Source organism: Sarcophilus harrisii, chromosome 1 (assembly GCF_902635505.1).
Source record: "Sarcophilus harrisii chromosome 1, mSarHar1.11, whole genome shotgun sequence".
Classification (NCBI taxonomy): domain Eukaryota; kingdom Metazoa; phylum Chordata; class Mammalia; order Dasyuromorphia; family Dasyuridae; genus Sarcophilus; species Sarcophilus harrisii.
The window spans coordinates 162,612,158-162,635,183 of NC_045426.1; the positions used below are offsets into that span (position 1 = coordinate 162,612,158).

The 23,026-nt window shown below is 31.6% G+C and overlaps 1 protein-coding gene across 3 annotated transcripts in view; it reads left to right on the forward strand.

Moving 5' to 3' along the window:
- AP3B1 (adaptor related protein complex 3 subunit beta 1) overlaps nt 1-23,026 on the forward strand; it is a 309,786-nt gene that overhangs the window by 79,737 nt on the left and 207,023 nt on the right. For all 3 annotated transcript variants that reach the window (XR_004233861.1, XM_003759422.4, XM_031966179.1), the window contains exons 4-6: nt 8,753-8,848; nt 10,382-10,542; nt 13,108-13,174. Coding sequence is in view for 2 of the 3 variants with exons in the window: in XM_003759422.4 (XP_003759470.1) it covers nt 8,753-8,848; nt 10,382-10,542; nt 13,108-13,174 (324 nt within the window). In the remaining variant the exon portion in view is untranslated. The remainder of the gene's footprint in view (nt 1-8,752; nt 8,849-10,381; nt 10,543-13,107; nt 13,175-23,026) is intronic.

The window sequence follows — 23,026 nt, forward strand, 5'->3', positions numbered from 1 at the left end:
CAACTTGTATGTGATATGGATCTAATGTCCTTTATCATCCTGGTTGCCCTCTTCTGGTTACTCTCTAGCTTATCAGTCTCTTTAGATGGTGGTGCCCAGAATGAAACACTATATTCTAGATAGAACCAAATAATAAACTTTCAGCCATTTGGAGGGCTATTAGTGATACTTGCAGAGCATGTGGTTTGGGTTGTTTTGGACATGGGTAACCTCTTCATTTTGATCCAGAGAAAATTTCTCTCTCTCTTCCTTCTCTCCCTTTGAGTAGGAGGTGGTTCTCTAAGGGAAAAATGCATCTTGAGTAAGGAATAGATGGATGGATAGATGCATGAATGGGAAGAAAGAGAGAGATATGGATGGATCAATGGGGTGTGTGCATCATGCATGAGTACAAATTTAGCCTCAGATACTTACTAGCAGTGTGATCCTGAACATTTCCCTTGACCCTGTTTATGTTAGCTCTTCATCTGTTAACATGATGTGGAAAAGGAAATAGTGACCTACTTCAGTATCTTTGCCAGGAAAAACCCTAAATGGGGTCATGAAAAGTTAGACATGAGGGAGGAAGGAAGGAGGGAAAGAAGGAAGGAGGGAAGGGGAAAAGAAGAAGGGAGGGAGGGAAGGAGGAAAGAAGATATTTTTCTTAATACTAGATTTTGAATATCTTTTCCTTTATTTAAAACTTTATTATTTTTATTTTTTCTACTGTGCCACTTCTTGTGATAATACTTGACTATTGAAAAGTAACATTGATTTTAATCTTAACCTTGTCTTTCAAGTTTCAGTGAGTTTTTTCTTAGTAGTAGTATTCCAGATTTTAATGAAAAAGTTCTTGTTCACCTTGACCTTCCATATCTTTAGCATTCTTATGGACTTTGGTCATGATTAACAACCCTCCCTCTGTGCCCTGTCTCCCTCGCCCCATCTTAGTTTTCAACTTTTCAGATTAGCGTGTCTTAAATTTTTAAGTTTGACATGTCTTCAGGGATTTTCAGTGATTTCTATATCTCCTTAAATGTAATTGATAAATGAGATTCTCTTTAGTGTGTATAATTTGGTTTATTTTTCTCTTAATGTATTTCCTTATAGTTGAAATTTGTGAAGGTTATCTACTTCCTTTTCTGCTCTCTTAAGAAATCATTTCGAAATTCATCCCTATCAACTTGGTGTTTCACTAAAGTTTTTAAACTTGTGCTTTGGATATAGTTTCTTCTTACAAAAAATAAATGTGGTTTATGTAAACCAAACAATATTCTTATATTTTTGTGTTTGTAGGTCTTTTCATCACTCTTGGGAAGAGGAGATTAAGAAAGGCAATGAATTGACTATCCCTTATAATAAACTCCTGGTCTCTTTGTTCCAGATAAGAAATTATATGTTTAAGTTGATATTGAGTGACTAAAACCGGAGTGCTGCTGATTATATAAGACATATTGAATTTAGAAGGAGTATAAATGTCAATAATTAGTAATGTAATTTTTTTTTTTAGTAATGTAATTTTAAGAACAGATGTGGTTAACTTTACAGACTATCAGAATTGGAAGTAATCAACACCTTTTCCTTTGCAATGAGAATTTTTATATATAATTTAGTGTTCTATAACTAACATTATCACAATAAGCATAATTAAAAATGTTCTTTTCTTGTGGCATTTTTATTTCATATCGTTGTTTTCTTGTCCCAAAATATATTACTATTTTTATTCATTGAGCCATGTTTAATCTTCTGATATTAGGGGAAAACTAAAAGAGACTTTTTATTATCTCCAGAGAATTGAAAGACGTTTCATTGTTTCCAAAGTATATTCTATAAATTTCATTTTTCTAAGTGCATGCTGCCCTAGGCTCAGTTGGGCTGTTCATCATATGTCATTAGATGTCAAAATATACCAAAAGTGACCTCGTAAGAAATCAGTCGTTATAGCACAAAAATAATCAAAGGTTTTAGTCAATAACTCATGAAGTTTGATGTACTAGTATTGATAAACTAATTAAACAGATCTGCCTGTGTTCTTCCAGCCTAATGTAGCCCTGCTATGATTAGTTTTACAGCAAGGAGTGTAGTAACATTGAATGAAGGTAACTGATCAGAGAATGGTGTAGTCACGAAACCCTAAGTACTCCCATTTCTGGTCACAGAGTGGTTTCAGGGAAAGAAGGCTTTCTCTGAACACCTGCAGCCATTCAGTGCATCGGCCTCTTGTGGTCAATATTGATTGGTTCTTATAGCAAAACAAGAACAAATTTAGTGTTTTGCAACCTTCTGTGATTTAATACTGTTATGCTTTTTGCCATAACTGTAGCAAAAATCTTTCTCCAATAGTGAGTAATTATAGCAGTGGCTTCTTGCACAGCTGTAGTTCTGAGTCTTCTCGTGTAGTCATTATAAACCCTGAATTATTCTGGAGTTTATAATTTAGCCATAAAAGTTGTCTCTGCAGTTGCTTTGTTAAAGAGAGGGTTTGCTTACGAATGAATTCTATGAAGGTCTTAAAAAAAAAAAACAAACAAGCCACTAAAACTCTTTTCCTACATTGGTCTTCACTTTACCTCCTTAAAGGGGAAGCCTGCCAAAAGCTTTTTATGGAAATATAGAATGGGATTTGAGTTAACAAGTAAGGAGAAAAAAATTTCAAGTTATTATTTCTTAAAAATCACATTATGACTTTCAGGGACATGGGCCCCAGAACCAAATATTTTCTTATATAGAGGATGTTCTTCATAATTACATGTTATTGTTCTATTTAAGTTTAATTGAGATTTAAGTTGAATAGTTTGGGGAGTTATTTTTTTTTCTTTTTTTTTAATAACATTTTGGGTGCATTGGTTGGATATAATATCTAGGTACATTAGACCTAAGTACTAAATCTAATCTAATCTAAGTACTAAAGTATTTCAGTACTTTAAGAATATATGTTTTTGTTATATTGGTACCTATCCTAAGTACTACATAGCTTTACTGGTTGGTCTTCCATGAGTTGTAGTAGTTAATAAAAAAATAATCTCACCTTTTGTCCAGCTTATTGATGAGCCCCTCTGCGTTTAGATAGGCTAATCTAATATAAAAGTCCATTGCTCTCTCTGTCTGTGTTAAAAAATTTTCCAGCTTTGAAAGGATTTGTCAGATCTTATATTCTGCTGAGAAAGTTCCTGATAACTTGAAGTTCTCATACCATAAAGAAGTGCCTGGAATAGGACTTTAGCTGATAATCATTTAAATATTCTCAAATGGTATAGAGAAGAGAGACAAAATATTCCTTCTCCTATGGAACTCATTATCTATCTAGTTGGGGGAAATACATAATAATAAAAACTTAAATTTATATAGTGCTATTACCAGCTACACATGTGAAAAAATAGAGAATTAAACTATATTAAAAATGTGAATTGTATAGTATAGAAAATAGAAGTTATAGAGGGAAAAGATCATTGAGACATGAACTTCATAAGTGTCATAATAGAAGCAGTGTTGTAATTGGGCATTAAATAATAAAGATTTAATAATTCAATAACAACTCTTTGGGGAAAAATTGCAGATATTTTAGAATGGATAGAGGATAGCATTCTGAGCCTTAGGAACCAGGATTAAAGAAGTAGAAATGCATATAGCTTATGAGATGAAAAAACTAAATGTGAAGTGATTGGCCCAACAAAAGGGCTAATGTTTTTAGTAGTGAGAAGATAGTAGACAAATTCTGCCCACGAAGGCAGAATTTGGGGCATTTTAATTGAAGGGTTAAAGATAGACATGATAGAGAATGGGAAATTGTGGCTGTTTTTTTTTTTTTTTAATAGAAAAGTGATATCATAAAAGTTTTATTTTTTTTAATTGAAGAATAATTTGGCAACCATATGCAGTCAGTTTTATAGAGAGATTTCCAGTACCCACAATCCTGGGAGCTGGGGTCATGAAGATAGAAACACATAAATTCGTGTGTGTGTGTTTGAGAGTTTGAGAGTTAATATTCTATCTTAAATGGATTTTAGTGTTCAAAAAGGACAGTGATATTTAGGAAATAATGGAAGAAAAAGGTAGGTTGGAGTCAGATAGTAGAGTATTTTAGATGCTGAACTGAAGAGATTGTATTTTATTTTTAGGAGCATTAAATAGATTGGGGGTTAGGGGAATAACATACAGAGCAATGGAAGGCAAAGTAGATAGACCAGCATGCCTGGAGTCACTAAAATCTGAGTTCAGATATAGCCTCAGACATATCCTAGCTGTGTGATGTTATGCAAGTCATTTAACTTTAGTTTGACTCAGTTTCGTCATTTATAAAATGGGGATAATAATAACTGCCTCTCAAAGTTCCTGCAAGGGTCATATGAAATAATAATTGTGAAGTGCTTAGCACAATGCCTGGTTCATAATAAGTGCTATATAAATGATAGCTATTATTATTATTATTATTATTACACCAACAAATCCTAGAGAAGGGACCTGGAAATAATAAGAATGAAGTAAAAGTAAATAAATTTCAGCTGGTATTCTTTTATTTTCTTTCTTAAACTTTTGAATATGACATTTTTCCATTGTAATTTTATAGAATAGAGCTTATATGATATAATAGATACAGAGCCAGCTTTAACCCTAGGAAGACTCAGAGTTAAACACAGTCTCTGCCCTTAGTGACTTTGTGCCCTTGGGAGGTCACTTAACCTTGCCAATACTCTGAAATTGTAGAAAAGTGTTGAAATGCACTGGCAGGGAAAATTTCATCCGAGTTTCCTTGCTAAGGAAATCACAGAATGAGTCCCTTTCTCTAGCTTATGATGTATAAAATAATTTTGACTTCAGGGAGACATAAGAAGTGTTTTAGACACTTAGTGAATTTTCAAAACATTTGCCTGTTTCCACATTTTATATATATGTGAAGATGAAAAACATCATCTACAGAACAATTCATGCTTTGTATATAATCACAAAACTCTTGTTGATATTTTAATAGTTATATAATGTTTTCCTTGGAATGCCTTTTTTAGACTTTCTGGATAATTAACAAATTAAAAGATTTATACTTTATAAGTACTTTGAATTGTTATTCCTTTACCGAGTAAAGTAATATCTTCTTATATAGATGAGAAAACTCAGATGGAGCAAGATTATATGATTTACCCAAGGGAAATTGAGAGTTAATTTGAAATTAAAAAACATTCAGTTTTACAAACTTCTTTAACAAAGCTATTTTATCTGATTATATATCAATAGAATTGATAATTTAAATGCAACAATTGGAATATTTACAAAAATATAAAACAAAACAATCAAATTAACAGAATAGAAAATTAAAACAACCTAATCTTAGAAAAGTGAAGTTAAATCAATTATAAATGAATTCAAAAATGAAAAGCAACAATAACAATACTCCAGCATCAGCTAGATATACAAATTAATTTTTGGCAAACATTCAGAAAACAGCTAATTCCAGTATTAAATAAACATTTTCCAAAAAATTTTTTCAGTGATTCAAATGGGGTCACAGAAACTAAACCAGAAATAGACAATTTAAACAACAACAACAACAACAACAACAAAATATATATATATATATATAGATTCATCATACCTGGTGAATCTTAGTGCAGAGATTTTAGATGAAAGAGTGACAAAAAACTGCAGGAAAATATCAGAAAAATTACTCAGTGACCAGCTCAGATTTATAAGGGAATTGAAGATTATTTTATTAGAAGTACTATAAACCTAATAGATTATATTAACAGAAAACAGTCAAATTCACAAGATTGCAGCAATAGACATTGAAAGGTCTTGGCAAAGTACCATACCTCTTTCTGTTAAAACAACAACACTGGAAAACATAGGAAAAAAGTTATGTTTTTCTTAACATGGTAAATAATATCGATCTAAAATCAAGGTAAATTCTATATGTTATATAGAAATGTTATAAGTCTTTCAGTAACATAAATGATAAAGATGTTCATTATCATCATTTTTATTTTACAGAATTATAGGATTTGTACCTATGGTCATTAGACAAGAAAAGAGAATGAAAAAATAAATCATAGACAGAGGGAAAACATTAGTATTTGGTAATTTTTTTGTGATTTACATAAAAAGCTTAGGAAAGGGAATCTATGAGATCAAAACTATTTTCATAATAATGCTAAAATATTTTTTACTATATTATCCCAAACTAATCTTCCAGTGTCATGGAAGATATAACCATTGCCAAGGAAAAATTTTTTTAAAAAAAAGTGCTGAGTTTTATCAATATATGTGTCTGGTATGCCAATCATATGTCAATATATGTGTCAATTATATGTCTAGGTAGCTCAACCACATTATACTCTAAAAAATTATTGAGAACTTACCCCCACCCCTATATCCAGTTTTTGCTTATGTGAATTGCATCTAATGGAAATTAAAAATATTTTAGCATTATTATGAAAATAGTTTTAACCTCATAGATTCCCTGCTCTAAGCTTTTTAGGTTTACAAAGTAAAGAAGCAAATGAACATAGTAACTTATAGTGTCCAATAAATTCCCAAAGTGCAAATATTAGAATAGGACTCACTATTCCACAAAAACAACTGTGAAAATTAGAAGGTAGCCTGAAAATTAGGTTTAGATAATCATCTCACAACATCTAGCACAATAATCTCCAAATAGATTATTGGCCAGATGTTAAAGGTTCCATAAGCAAATAAGAGGAATAAGAAGAAGATGTCATATACAAGTATGTATAGGAGAAGTGCATCATAAGAAGTAAAATGAACCGTTTTGATTTTGTAAAACTGAAGTTTTTGCATAAAATAAGATTATCACAGTTAAAATTAGAAGCAAAATAGTTAACTAGAAAAATATTTGCAGCAAGTTTCTCTGACTAATTGCTGATAAATCAGCAAACTAGATAAGAAGGTTAACCATTTACCAAAAGATAAATACATTATCAAAGTAGATGAAAAGACAGTATGCAAAGAAAGAAATCTAAGTTCCGAGTAGCTATATGGGAAAAAAAAAGATTTAAATGATTACTAATTAGAGAGATACAAATTAAATTCATTTTTACCTTGTAGCCATCAGATTGGCAGAGGTGATTAAAACCAATAGACAATTTTTAGAGAACCTGTGGAAAATAGTGATACTATTGCATTGTTGTTGGAGTTGTGAATTGATTCAGTCGTTTTTTTGTGAACAATTTGGAATTATGCCCCTAAAATCACAAAAGTGTACAGGCAACCTTGACCTAGAGATATCTCTAGTAGGCTTTTATTCCTCAAAAAAACAAAGGAAGAAGAAAACTATCCATAAATACAAAAATATTTATAACAACTCTTTCAGTGACAAAGAACTGGAAATTAAGAGCTTATTTATCAGAGAGCCCCTGAATGAATACTGGTATTATCATGTTCTAAGAAATAACAAAGAGAATGGTTTCTTAAAGATTTGAGAACATTTGAATGAACTGACATAGAGTAAGACAAGAATCAGGAAGACAATTTATATGATAACTGAAAGAAAAACAATATGGAAAGATATTAGGTCTTTGCCAATGTAATAATGAGCCATAATTTCAGAGGACTGAAGATGAAACAAATATGCCACTAAAATCTACTGTTAAGAAAATGATAGACTCATGATATAGAATGTTATATGCTACGAGATACATAAGTTTTCGGACCTGGCAAATGTATGGACTTGTTTTCTTTCACTCTGTTTATTTGTTTTAAAACAAAGATAATGTTGTTTTTTTTCTTTGGGGGAAGGAAGAAATAGAATACTATTAAAGTTAAAAGGAAAAAAAAAAAAGAAAAGAGGGCCATTGATCTGTAGTTTTTAAAATGCTAACTATGAGCAAAGAAATCTTTAAAATTAAAAAAAAAATCAATTCCACGGACAAAGCTCTGTCAGGCCCCAGTGGCTGCCAATGGAGAAATTAATTAAAGCCCTACTCATTTTTTTCCCTCTGAAGCCATTGGGGCTAAATGACTTGTCCAGGGTCACACAGCTAGGAAGTATTAAGTGTCTGAGACCAGATTTGAACTCAGGTCCTCCTGACTTCAGGGCTAGTGCTCTATCTACTGTGCTACCTAGCTGTCCCCCTTCCCCCACTTATATTTATATAAAATAAGAGCATTAGTGCATGTTGCAGCAACTGAGAATCTTTTTAATAAAGAGCATCATATGCTGCAGATCATAAAAGAAATGCACAGGTATAACAGAAGGAGATTCTCAAAAGGAAATACAGACAAACAGGACAGATTTGAAATTAATTTTTAGATTTAATAGACACTTAAAAAAGCAAATTATATATAACACACTTACAATTTTATATTCAGTTATACTGTTCTATTTTGCATTTGAAAGTTGAAAAAAATATCAAATAAAATATTAGCAAAGAGATTACTCCCCAGGATAAAATACTATGACTAAGTAGGATTTATACCAGGAATGCAGGACTGGTTCAATATTAGGAAAGCTATTAGCATAATCAACTATATCAATAACCAAACTAAAAAAAATCATATGAAAATATTCTTTTTAAAAGCACTTTGAAATGTTTCATGATCTAAATTAATATCCTTATTATAGAGATTGTGTGATTTTTCTTGGGGAAAATTTAGAATAACTATGACACTAAAAGATTTTCAATTCTAAAACCATTATTAAGCAGTTACTGTATTTAGGACTTTTTTTTTTTTTTTTTAATGTGATGAGTTCCTTATCTTTCAGTCTGGTATGATCAGACATGGTTTTTATCTTTCCTTTCCTGAACTTTCTTCTCCCCTCCAGATCAAAAAGTTGGTCTATGTTTATCTGGTCCGATATGCTGAGGAGCAACAAGATCTGGCTCTCTTGTCCATCAGCACTTTTCAACGAGCTCTAAAAGTAAGTAATAGCACAAATTGTTCTAGAGTAACAAGATGTTTGCACAGTTGAAGGAAGTTACTATTTAGAAGAGAAGTTCTATAATTTATTTAATGTCAGAATAGTGTCTTAAAAAACTTACAACCTTCTTGTCGTGGTGAATGAATTATATTCCCAAGGAATAGTTTATGGTCCCTCAAAATCTTTTCTCTTTGGGAGCCTGTGTTTGAGTTCTTGTCTTCATATCTATTTAAAAATGTTTAATAATGACTTTATTGGTCCCTACTACTATGTTGATTGGTGGAAGAAGAAAATGGTTTTTGCTTTTCTAACTCCTACTCTTTTGTAGGATGCAATTGCTAATAGGCATCTAAGAAAAAAAAAACATAAAACATTGTACTAAGTAGTTAAATTCTAGGAAATGAGGAAAAACAAACTTGTACAGTAAAATTGGAAATTATAGAAAAAAGCATAAAAAACAAAACTATGTCATTAAAATTAGTAATCTTACAAAAATAATTTAGTAAAATACTGAGGATTTAAAAATTTTTGCCCAGTCCTGTGATTTTACTGGTTATGTGGTATTCCCAATGAATCAGACCCTTTCTGCAAATGCTGACCAACAACTATTTTGCAAAATGTAGTCTTAGTTACATGTAAGCACATAATGAAAAACTAAATTAGGTCATTTGTCCTTGGTCAATCTGATGGTGTTTGACCTCTGAAAGTAGTAGTTACGATTTTTAATCTTTGGTCTAAAGTTAGTGCTTTTAATTTATAGTTTGAATAAAAATTTTAGTACAAAACTGATGGGTGTACCAAAGAAATCTAAATATTTGGAATTTTTGTTTTTGAAGTTTAATTTTGATTTTAGAAGTAGGTAAAAGATATTGATAATGTAAATTCCTCAGTTATATGAATGACTAACTTTTTTTTTTTGTCACAGAATACCAGCTTTATGATTACTGCTTTGAAAATCTAGCATTTAAAGGCTTTATTATTAGACTTTGTTTTTCTTCATTGGGAAGACAATTCTGATTTAAAAAATGACTGTCTTTTTTTACATTTTATTGTAGTGAAGACTTAGATGAATGTGAAATGATGAAATAAAGTTAATTTTTGTAGCTTAAAAAAATACTGCATCAGGAGTGCTACTTCAACCCACGTTTTAGATTTTGAGACTGGCTTTTCATTTTTCTATGTTGCTACTTCTTGCTATTGAATAATAGCTATGCTTTTTAAAATAATTATTTGTTTTTAGGTAGTAGCTACTACCTTTCTCTCATTAGTTTTCAAATCTTAATCAAAATTTATTTTATCCTTATGTTCCATTTTTTAAAAATACTATCTTATTGTGCCTTTTGGGCTAATGGACATATTAGCTTGAAAGACTACTCTGAAGCTTCATGAATCAAATTTTGATGAGCACCTTCTATTTGAAACTAAAAGAAAATGCCTTGTAAGTCTCCCTCTGTCATATATTAACATTACATGCTGTTTTAAAATGTACATGATTTTAGATAATATTATTATTAAAATTGTTTGTATTTTTAGGATCCTAATCAATTAATTCGTGCAAGTGCTTTGAGAGTCCTTTCCAGTATCAGAGTACCAATCATTGTTCCTATCATGATGCTTGCTATTAAGGAAGCTTCTGCTGATTTATCGCCATATGTTAGAAAGAATGCTGCCCATGCAATACAAAAATTGTACAGGTAAGAGTCCAAAAGATATGATAACAATGGAGAGGACATAATGTGGTATAGTTGCTGGAAGGCTGAATGTGAAGTCAAGAAAACATGTCATGCCATAAACACTTATTAATTATCTGACTATGTCCCATTTTCTTCACCTATAAGATCTATAATAAAGCCTATATCACTTTACAGGATTATTCTAAGTATCAGTTTACAAAATGAATGTAAGGGATTTTCAAGCTTTAAAGTGTTTTATAAATATAAGTTGTTAGTAATTTCTTATAGAATGGTAAAGTAAACATTGAAAGCCTGCTTAATTAACATGTAATTAATGTCACCTCTTTTAATTAGATCACAGTTTTTTGGTTTTATTTATATTAGAAAGCAAACATTGAAAGCCTGCTTAATTAACATGTAATTAATGTCATCTCTTTTAATTAGATCACAGTTTTTTGGTTTTATTTATATTAGAAAGCCATCTTATCCTGTGAACTTTGAGTTTCTTTAAGTTCTTTAATTGGTAAGAATTATACCTTTTTGTAACTTTAAATAATGTTTGCTTATTCTTATTCTTTCTCTCCCTGAGAGTTGTTTTAGTTAGGTATTTTTTTCTTTCTGAAGGAAGCTAGGTTTCCCAGTTCCTACTTCCTTCAGTTTTTGTCTTGGTATTGGGGACTGGCCCTTTTTATGCTTGTTGATGAATCAACAACAAATTGTTTTTAAACTTTCATGTTACAGTGTTAGTTTATTATCAGTGACATCTGCCATTTATGTCTTATTTTATCTTATTTGAGTCTCATAGCAATCATATGGAGGAGAAAGGACAGATATTGTTTTCCTTTTAATAGATGAGTTAAATGAGACTCAAAAGTTGTAGCTTGTCCTGTATCACTGGTTAACAATCAGAAAAACTAGCACTCTACCCTGTCCTTTCAGAATCCTGATTCTAGACTCTTTTTGCTGATCTACAATTAGGCCCTAAGTAAATATAAAGAAGAAATTAAATTTTATTTATTTAATGTTATTTATTTAATAACATTTTATCAAATATTAAATATTTATTTAATTCCATTTGGTAGGCAGATATAAATAAATTATGTATATATCCATGTGCTTTATATTTAATTTATTATCAAAATTATTTTGTTGTCAGATAATTAATAGGTCAAAGTCTAAACTTATAATGAAAAAGACTCTCAAAGACAAGGATTTCTGGGACTCCTTTCTCCCTCTGAAATTGATAAACACATTATTCTATACAAACAGGACAATCTGGGAGAACTAACCAGATTATGATTCTCATTTTATTCCTGATAAGCTAGTTGAAGAGTTCACATCACACATAATAATAGTGTTGATATTATTTATAATGGTAATAATAATACTAAAAACAACTAATAACAGCTAGCATTTATAAGATACTTTTAAGTATTACAAAATAATTTACAAATATTATTTTTACTAGGAACTTTACTGAGAGGTAGATGCTATTATTATTTCCATTTTACAGGTAAGCAAAGTGAGTCAGACAGATATTATTTAATATCTTGCATAAAGTCATACTGCTAGGAAGTCCATGGCAGGATTTGAACTCAGATGTTTCTGACTCTGGGTTTAATGCTCTACCCATTGTACCACCTAGTGAGATACAAATATTAAAGGTTGAGAGCTTGTCTTGATTGGGGAAATATACTTCATCCATATTTCTTAAACTAAATATTTGGGTCCAGGCAGGGAGAACAGGTAAAGTTGGGTAATAGAATTTCATTTACTTTCTTGGAACCATAGAAAGCTTAGCATTTTTCATTTTTCTTGAATTGGGTAGAATTCAAAATTGCTAAGGTGAACTTGGGACTTTTTCAGGGCCAGATTTTGTCTTGTGAACATAATCAGTTTAGTGATCAACAGTTGCATTTAGTTGTCAAATGTAGTTTTGTTATGTAGCTTCCTGAAGGTAGAACTAGATTGTTATACTGAACTTCTGCTAGATAGTAAACTTTTTGTGGACAAGGATTATCTCAATTATTTTTATAATTCTAATTTATAGCGTAGTATGTATATTTTGCTTAACAAGTATTTGAATTAATGAATCTTTTATTTGGACAGTATGATAAGTGAGATGACAGATGACTATTTAATTTTGGGAGTTAAAAATGTCATTAACATCTTATTTGCATATTTTAAGGGCCATTTTTCTTAGATACAATTCAATAAACATTTATCATGCTAGCTATGATGGCAGGATCTGTGGATAATATGAAGATTAAACAAAACTCAGTTTCTGCCCTCATTGGTAATTGGTAATTTCATGGATAAATGTGAAAGCCTTAACTAATTTCCTTAATAGTATTGCTATTTTAAAAGAAACTTTGAAGAGTAATATTTGTGTGCTCTTGACTGAGGAAAATTTCCTTGTTTTCTCTTAACTCTATTCTTTGTTGTTCATTTCTGGCTTCTCTGATAGTTTAATTCATTTTGCTACTAAACTTTAACAGCAGAGAATCATGCCATAATAATATGGATCAGAACAAGAAAACTATTTGATAAATATCATTGAAACATTTTATTTCTTTTTGTGTTTAGCCTTGATCCAGAGCAAAAAGAAATGTTAATTGAAGTAATTGAAAAACTTCTGAAAGATAAAAGCACAGTAAGTAAGCTTTACTTAATGGAAATACCTTTGTATCTTAATAACAAATAACTGTTCTCTGAAGGATTTTTGTTATTCTTTAGTTTTTCTATTTTTAAACTTTTAAAAAATCTTCATTAAAAAAAATCTCTTTTATTTGTATTTTATTTATATGCTAACAAACACTTTATTAAACTTCCTCCAAAGTGGGTTCCTCAAAATAAGGCAAGGAGCACCTAATTTTGTCATTTTATCTGAATGATCAGAATACTTTCCATTTTAATAACCAACAATTTTATTTTGAAAAATGTTAAATTAATAATTTTTATATTTTAACTAAGAACTACATTTATTTTGCAATATACCCATGACCCCATTTGAATGTTTTCTTATAGAAGTTAAGCACATCTTACTTGATAAGTATCTTAACAGTCTGTGCAAAATTATGTGCTTGTAGTCTATCATATGTTCTCTAGGACTACGACTGGTCAGTAAACTAATCAAAGTTGAGATGCCATTTAGTGGGATTTTCATTTGTATTTCAGCCACTACATATGTTGTTCTCCTTGTTTGACTTACTTTACTTAAATCTCATTTCATACAGGTCTTTCTACTTTTTTTCAGAATTTCTCATATGAAAGGCAAAACTATATTCCAATGTATTTTATACCACTTTCCTTATATATTTCTTAGGTTTTGTATATCATTTTGTTTGCATTTCTTTGGTAATGCAAAATATTATTATTTTATATATGATATATATATATATATATATATATATATATAATATAGCATATAGCATATAAATTATACGTAAAAATTATCTATTGTTTTCTTTCTCTATGAGATTCTAAGGAATATACTCATTAATAGGATTGCTCAAAGGGTAGGAAAAAACCTAGTGATTCTTTTTGCATGATTCCAAATTGTTTTCCAGACTGTTTGGAACAATTAAAATTCTTACCTTAGTTTATTAATATTACTTTTTCTACTACATCTCCAAATATGGATTATCTTTAATCATTTTTGCCAATTTGCTAGACCTGACGCACGGCCAAAAAAAAAAAATCTATTTAGTTGGCATTCCTTTTTAGCAAGAATTGATTAAATTCTTACCATGTTTTAGGCACTGTGCTTGTTGGGAGGATACCAGGAAAGGAAAAAAAAGTCCCTGCCCCCAAAGGAATGGTACAGTTCAATAGGAGACACAACATGTAAATAACTAAGTACAAAGGAAGTAGATCCATAGAAGGTGAAAGTAACCTGAACGTGTAAGGAATTATTAAATGGAGGAGGTGGGAAAGGACTTCTACAAAATTTGGGATTAGAGCTGAGTCTTGATGGAATTCATAGAGATGAAGAGACCAAAGAGAAGGGGTGAAGCATTCCAAGCATGGAGGATAGTGCAAAGATAGGAGAAAATCAATGATAGAGAAACAGTAAATAGGCCCAAATGAATGGCTTATGGGATACATGGAGACTGTAAGTAGTTGTTAAGAGGAAAAAGAAAAAATGGCTATAATATGAGAATTCATAATTCATGACTGAGAATTTTTTATTTGATCCTGAAGATGGGAAGCCCTCGAAACTACTTGAGCAGGGTTGTGTTTTTTTTTTTTTTCCTGATACTTAATGGTATTTACTTTTTTTCCAATCACATGTAAGATAGTTTTAAACATTCATTTTTTTGTACTTACATTTTAGAAAAATGATCTTGATATATGAGTAGAAGATGAATTGGAGTAGGGAACGACATGATCAGAGATACCAGGAGAGAGTTGATGCGGTATTTATATAGGATTACAGTAAAAGGGTCACAGGCCCTATATAAAAATGTAATGAAGGTAGAAATGACAGAATTTGATAATTAATTGATTATATAAGTTAAATGAAAATGAGGAACTGAGTATGATCCTGAAATTGTGGAGAGAATGATATTGTTCTTGACAGTATAAACCCATTCAAAATTGGAGAAAACTTTGACAGCAGATGATGAGTTGTGTTTTAAGTTACATTGAATTTAAGGTGTTCATGGGATATCCATTTCAGGAGGTCATAGAAGCAACAGGAGATAAGTAAGTCAGTAGAGAGATTAGAAGTGAATATTTTACGTTGGGAATCATCTATGTACAAATGGTTAATTGAATCAATGAAAAGGTAGAGGTTCAGGATAGAGCCTCTAACCTGAAATAGAGGGTGTGACATGGATGAAAATCTATCAATAAAGACAAAGAAGAAGCAGTTGGAATTAAAGAAGGTAAGAGAATCCAAAGAATAGTGATAAGAAAACTTGAGGAGGTAGGAGCTTTGAAAAGAATAAAATGATGGTATCAAATGCTGTGGAGAGATTAGAAGAGATCAGGATTAAGAAAAAACAATCCAAGTTAGCAATTTAGACAAAATTAGTAAAAGGAGAGGCTAGTTTGTTGAATAATGAGGTGAGAAACCTGCACAGAGTATAGAAGAAAGAGAGAGAGAGAAGAAAAGAAATGATATCAACTCTAGATGATTTTCTCAAGGAGTTTAACCTTGAAAAAGAGGTGAGATTTATGACTATTGCTATCAAGAATGGACAGATCAAGTGTGGGTTTTGAATTTTTTTTATTTGTTACCTTTTTTTTGCACTTAATAGTATTTTATTTTTTTCCAATCTCATGTAAAGATGTTTTTCAACATTTATTTTTGTATAATTTTGAGTTCCAAATTTTTCTCTCTCTTCTCCTGCATGCAATCTGATAGAGATTATATATGTATAATCATGCTATACAGATTTCCACATTAGTCATGATGTGAAAGAAGAATCAGAACAAAAGGGAAAAACTATGACAAAGAAGAAACAAAGAAAAAAAGTGAAAATGATATTCTTCAATCTGCCTTCAGACACCATAGTTCTTTCTCTGAATCTGGATGGCATTTTCCATCATAAGTTTTTGGAATTGTCTTGGATTTGTATTACTGAGCAGAACCAACTGTTAATAGTCTTATTATACAATGTTGCTATTGTGTACAACATTCTCTTCGTTCTGTTCCCTCAGCATCCATTCAAATCTTTACAGGTTTTTCTGAAATTATCCTCCTGATTATTTCTTATAGAACAATAATATTCCATAACATTCATATATCATCATTTATTCAGTCATTCCTCAACTGATGGACATCCACTCAGTTTCTAGTTTCTAGCTACTACAAAAACATCTGCTACAAACATTTTTGTACATGTGTATGTATCCCTTTCCCTTCTTTAATATCTCTTTGGAATACAAGCCCAGTAGAAACACTGCTGGGTCAAAGGGTATGCATAGTTCGATAGCTCTTTGGGCATAATTCTATACTTTTCTTCAGAATGGTTGGATCAGTTCACAATTTTATTAACGATGTATTAATATCTCAGTTTTTCCACATCCCCTTCAACATTCATCATTGTCTTTTCCTGTCACCTTAGCCAATCTGAGATATGTGTAATGATAGCTTAGAGTTATCTTACTTTGTATTTCTCTGATCAATAGTGATTTAGAACATTTTTTTCATATAATTAGAAATGGTTTTAATTTCTTCATCAAAAAATTGTTCATATACTTTGACAATTTATCAATTGGAGAATGGCTTGTATTCTTATAAATTTGAGTCCGTTCCCTATATACTTTAGAAATAAGGCTTTTATCAGAACTTTTGGATTAAAATTTTTTCTCTACATTGGTTTTGTGTACAAAAAATTTTTAACTTAACATAATCAGAATTAACCATTTTGCATTCCGTAATGTACTCTAGTTCCTTATTTAGCCACAAATTCCTTTCTTCTCCACAGAGCTGAGAGTTACACTAAGCTTTGTTCTTTTAATTTGCTTATAATGTCACTCTTTATGTCTAAATCATGAATCCATTTCAACCTTATCTTGGTATAAGGTGTTAGGCAGGGGTCCTCAAACTACGGTGCGGGCCAGATGCGGCAACTGAGGATGATTATCCCCCTTACCCAGGGCTATGAAGTTTCTTTATTTAAAGGCCCACAAAACAAAGTTTATTTTTACTATAGTCCGGCCTTCCAACAGTCTGAGGGACAGTGAACTGGCCCCCTATTTAAAAAGTTTGAGGACCCCTGGTTTTAGGTATGGGTCATTGGGAAGGATCACTTCTTCATCTAATCTGGGAGTGAAGGATAAATTTGAAGAAGAGCTCTGAGGAAGGGAGAATCTATTATTTAACAGTTTCTTTTAAAATATGAGACCTGGTCCTTGGCTAAGAGAATTAAGAGAGATGGAGGGTTCCCTGGGAGAGTTGAGGGGAGATGAACAAGTTTGGAATAACCACTAAGGAAAGTGGGATTAGAGATCAATTAGAAAAGAATGTAATGTTTTCTTGCTTCATTGAGGCCCCAATTGAGTTTAAATACTACAAATTTATAGTGTGAGCAGTCAGCATGATTTCATGAGTTCTTGAAGTTTTAGAGTTTTGTCCATGGAAGTGAAATACATAGGCAATGGCAAGATCAAGGATGTAACCATCTATGTATTACGTGGAATGGATGTGTAATGTGTAGGTTTTATATATATATATATATATACATATACACGCACACTCACACACACACAAACACACATTTCCTAGTTTGACAATAGCAGGAGGGAAAGATTGTGAGCCAGTTTTGCATCTACTGAAGATGGAAAAAGAATGTTTTGGGGGATCATTAAGTAACAATCAATCATATCCGGAGTGGCTAACAAATTTGGTTGATTGAAGAAGACTGAAAATATCTGAGGAAAATATTCTGACTTTCTGTCTTGACCAGTGAGTCAAGGACGGGAACAGAAGTTTATCTAGTGTTGCAAAAACTGACAAGGACAGTGCTGTTGTTAGGAGGGCACTATGTTTCAGTTAGGGCTAGAAGATAGAAGAAATGAGAAGGGAAAAATTCAGAATAAAAGAAAGTTTGTAACTTTAGAAACTGGCATTCTAGATGACACAGTGGACAGTGGGAAAGTTGAGTGAGATATTAGAAATGGGGAGTATAATTGAAGTAGTTGTGCCTGAGGGAATGGCAAGACAAGGATGGAGAATGTGACTTATGTATATATATGTCAGCCACTTTGGATTTACGATGATGTGAACATAAATATGAGAGTATGATAACCATTGAGCAGTGTATCTAGATAAAGTATAAGTGGTTGGACAAAAATATTTGATGGTAGGGAATCCTGGTGATTGGTCTAGGGTATCTTTCTTATCTTGAAGAAATCCCTGGGGGGCAGGAGAGAGTAGAAATCTTGTTCCAAAATGAGCTTGGAGAATTCCTTGGGGTTGGGCCCTATTGGGAATGGGGAACAGTGACCTTTCTCTTCCCTCACCCCACTTTAGGTACAAGAGAATTAGTTATTAAAGATTTGGAATAGTTTTTTTTTTAGGCCATTTGCATTTCTTTTTTTAAAAACTATTTTTTCTTTAATCTGTGATCACTCTATTGGAACATGATTCCTGGTCTTTTTTATATTTGTTTCAATTCCCTCTTATTTTGGTTATTGCACTTTTATCAAAGATATTTGCAGCAAAGAATTTCCCCTTACTAGATGATGTCTCAGTTTGTTCTGTTTGTATTATTGTTCACTCAAGAAATTTAAATATTTTTATTTGTACAGACATGAGGTTTTATTGTTATGAGGAGTTCCATGTTGAGAAAACTCCATCTACAAATTCAGATTAGCAATCATTTTACAACTTGAAAGTACTTGTGAAATATTTCAGAGAGTAACCATCTAAGTGGTTTCTTCAGAATTGTATAGATATTAAGAAGTGAGATTTGATATGTTATCCTGACTCTGAGGCTACCTTTTTATCCAGTATACCCCTTTAACTTTATGTAATTAATAAAAATGTCTTTTAACTTTTATGATCTCTTGTATCCTTCATTTGGTTTTAATTAGTCCCCTAACTAGAGATCTGAAACCTTTTGTTTTCTTCTAATTGTTTTTCTGTGATATATCTTTTTATGTTAAGATTATGTATCTATTTGAGTCTTTATTTTATTACATATGTATAATGACCATTAGAATGTGTAGTGATGACTTAAACCTATTTTCTTCTAAACCACTTGCTGATTTTTTCAGTAATCCTTGTCTAGCAAAATAGGCAATATATTGTATTTGGAAAAGTAAATTTTTTGAAATATCAACCTCCTTCAAAAAGGGAAATATCCTGATATTTAAACCTGGGAGAAAGTGGAGAAAGAATAGCTGTAATAAATATGGATATAAAGATATTATAGTAAATTATACCAAAGAGGCTATTATAACAGCATATTGAAATGATTATAACCTATCAGTTGATTGGATTTAAACCAGAAATTAAAGAATTAATTCAGTATTAGGAAAATTACAAGTACATTAGCAAAGAATATATTGCAATATAAATATAAAATAGTGTATGTTATGGAAAGTTAGTAAAACATGGTTAGTTAAAAAGCTGGCTTTAAGATCTGGTTTCACAATTTGCCTCTGGTTTTATAGCTCGGGGCAAATTATCTAACCTCTAGTGTTCTAAGCAATACTCAATAACTCTAAATTCAGAAAACATATTAACCTGCATTAATAGATTGTTTCCTCACCTAGTTCTTATACCAAATGAAATCTTAGATTTGGTACTTATCCATCATAAACACAATGACCATGTAGGATTTGTACCTAGAATTTAGGATTTTTTCAGTACATATAAACTATAAACATAATCATATTTATAATAGGAACAGTAAAAATCATATTATTAAAACAATGTACCAAAAGTGCTTTTTTGACAAAATGTACATTTTTTTTTTTTTAAAAGAATAAACTACATTTCAATCATTTATCACCTGTACTCTGCTGGAAGTGAATGGGGAGGAGAACAGAAGGACAAAGTAGACAATAAAGCTTTTGTGTTTCACATTGTATGGAGGGAGGGAGCTAAACACGAATATGAGTCATTTGCTTAGAGGCCAGAAAGATAAGGAGTCCTGACAGTCCTTCCCTTCCCCTTTCTCTTCCTCTCTACTAGAGGAAAAATTAGAGAAAAGAGAAGAGACAATATGTCCCAGCAGCAGATGTTATTTTCATCAGTAAATATTCTTCATTACCAAACCAGGGTAAGAGAGAGGAAGGTGGAGAGAAACTGGCATCTGCATTGCTAGGATTAAAGCATCAGACGAACCTTCAATGTCCATCTGCCTATGCTTACCCTGATTTTGTTTTTAAAACAATGAAATCGATTAAAATGATCCGTAGCCTTGCTACCCTGAAGAAGGAAGGGAAGTATGGAGTATTCTTAATCCTGTAGATGTGGGTGGAACGAATATATCATGGAGGAGACAAAGAATGGAAATACATAGGAATAACTAAACTTTTTTGTGCTAATAGTATATTTCCATCTACAATTAAGAACTGTCATCTATGAAGGAGAGATACCAATCTTTCCATTAGATCAAAAGTTAACTTGGGTATCTAAAGAAATTCTAGCTATATGGTAGATAATGTGCAAATTTGGCCCTATCTCCTCTCCTACTAATTAACTCCCTAGTGACTCCTTATTGCCTCTAAAATCCAATTGAGAATTTTCTGTTTACCATTGGCCTCTTTTTTACTTTCCTGTCTTATTTAGATAAACTCTCTTCCACATACTGTATCATCTGGTGATGCTGGTTCTTCACACATGATACTCCATTCCTGTTCACTTTCTATTCCTCATGCCTGTAAGGTTTTTGCTTTTACCCTTTCACTTTTGTCTCTTCACTTCCCAGACTTCCTTCAAGACTTGGTTCATATCCCACCTTTTGCAGGAGGCCTCCTCCATCTCAGTGTGAGCTCCATGAGGCCAGTAATTATGGCATTTTTGCCTTTTTTTATATCACAGGGCTTAGTATAGTGCCTAAGACATAGTAAGCCTTAATAAATGTTTGTTTGCTGAATGGCCTCGGCTACATTGAACTTTTGTGCTTTAAGTGACTGGGGTTGAATCTCTTGAACAAATTAAGATTCCGGCACAGTTTCATTGACTTTTAAAGGAAAGGAAAATTTGCTTACTTGGCAAATACTTTCTAGTCTCCTTAAGCCAGATGTGGTAAATCTTTACCTGTACAACAGGATGTATTACAGTGATTGTTGCCAGATTAATAGATTTTGTGGATTAGTGAATTCTTTAGGAAAGAAGATCTTCTATAAAAATATTGATTTTAAAAAAATTTTTTGAAAAATAACCCACAAAATATTTTTGTTTATATATCATATGAAAGTTTTGGCATAGCTCAAATTTCTGTTTTATAAATTTTTATTAAAGATTTCCCATGAATAATGTTTAATAGTAGCAATTTTGTTAAACTGTGTATTCGTGTTGTCTTCAAAGGAAAAAAATAACTTCTGTTTATAAGTTCTAGTTTTTAGGTAAATAAGACTAATTGTAGGTACAGTTACCAAGTGAGGGAAAGATTTTCTTTTATTTTTCGTTTCCTTGTGTATTTCTGTACTTCATCTTGTACTTTGTTATAGGCTTTTCCTGTAGCTATTGGGTTTTTTTTTTTCCCCCTTCCCTTAAACTAACCTTTAGATTCCTGATATATGACCAGCTTGGTCATATTGCCTAGCACCAGGCTTGAAGTCAGGAATACTCATTTTCATGAATTGAAGTTTGTGCTCAGACACTTAACTAGCTGTGTGACTTTAGATAAGTCACTAAATCCTATTTGCCTTAAAATGAGGTAGAAAAGGAAGTGGCAAACCATTCCAGTATCTTTGCCAAGGAAACTTTAAATGAGATCACAAAGGTTGGACATGACTGAACAGTAATTTCATTTCTGGTTCTTTGTTAAACACAAAAAATAATTTGAGTTGAGGAGTTTGAGAAAGAATGATCAAATGGAAGCAGACCCAAGAAATAGTAATGTTATATAAGCCAAAATAAAGAGAGTATTCAGGAAAAAAGGGATTGTCTGATGTGCTATTAGTGATTAAAGAAGACAGATACAATGTGAACCACTAAAAAACTGTATTTAGCATATAAGAATTTTCCCTTGGAAAGTACAGATTTATTTGAATAGTAGGAGCAGAAGCCATATTTCAAGGAATTGACAGGTGAGTGGAAGCCAAGGAAATGGATTCAGCAAGCATAGATCAATATTTTTAGTTTATGAAAGGGTGATGGGAAAAAGCCGGAGAGGGTGAAGGTGTCAGGATAAGGCATGTATTCATTCATTCATTCACTCACTTTTTTGAAACAGTGGGTGGAACCTGGGTATATTTGAAGGTGCTATAAAGAGAGATCAAAGATGAGAGGGAAAAAAGAGGGAATTATCAAGGGACAGCAGAAAAATGGGAGAGGATCAAAGACACCTCCTTTAATTTACCCCATTTTACCTCTCTTTTCCCTTTTCTTAGTGCATTCCTTTTTCTCATTCCATAATTTTATTTTTTAGATATCTCATTATATTCAACTCACACTCATGATCTCTCTCTCTATGTATAGTCCTTCTAACTGCCCTAATAAAGACAGTTACAAGTTAGTATCTTCCTATGTAGGGGTGTAAATAGTTTAACCTTATTGGCTAACTTAATTTTTTTCTTTTTTGTTTACCTTTTTTTCTGTTTGTCTCTAGTCTTTTTACCAGGAAAGTTTGAAAGTCTCTTATTTCATTGAATACCCTTTCTTTCCTGCAAGATTATGGTTGATTTTTGTTGAGTAGTTGATTTTCCTAGTTCTATCCTGTCCTTTTGACTAACAGAATATCATATTCCAAGCTTTCTGATTCGGTAATATAGAAATGAATTCTTTCATTTACTATTTTATCCTCTGGTCTAGGACATCTAGGGCAGTTTTCCTTGCTAACTTCTTGTGTGGATGATGGGAGTACAGGCATCTAGT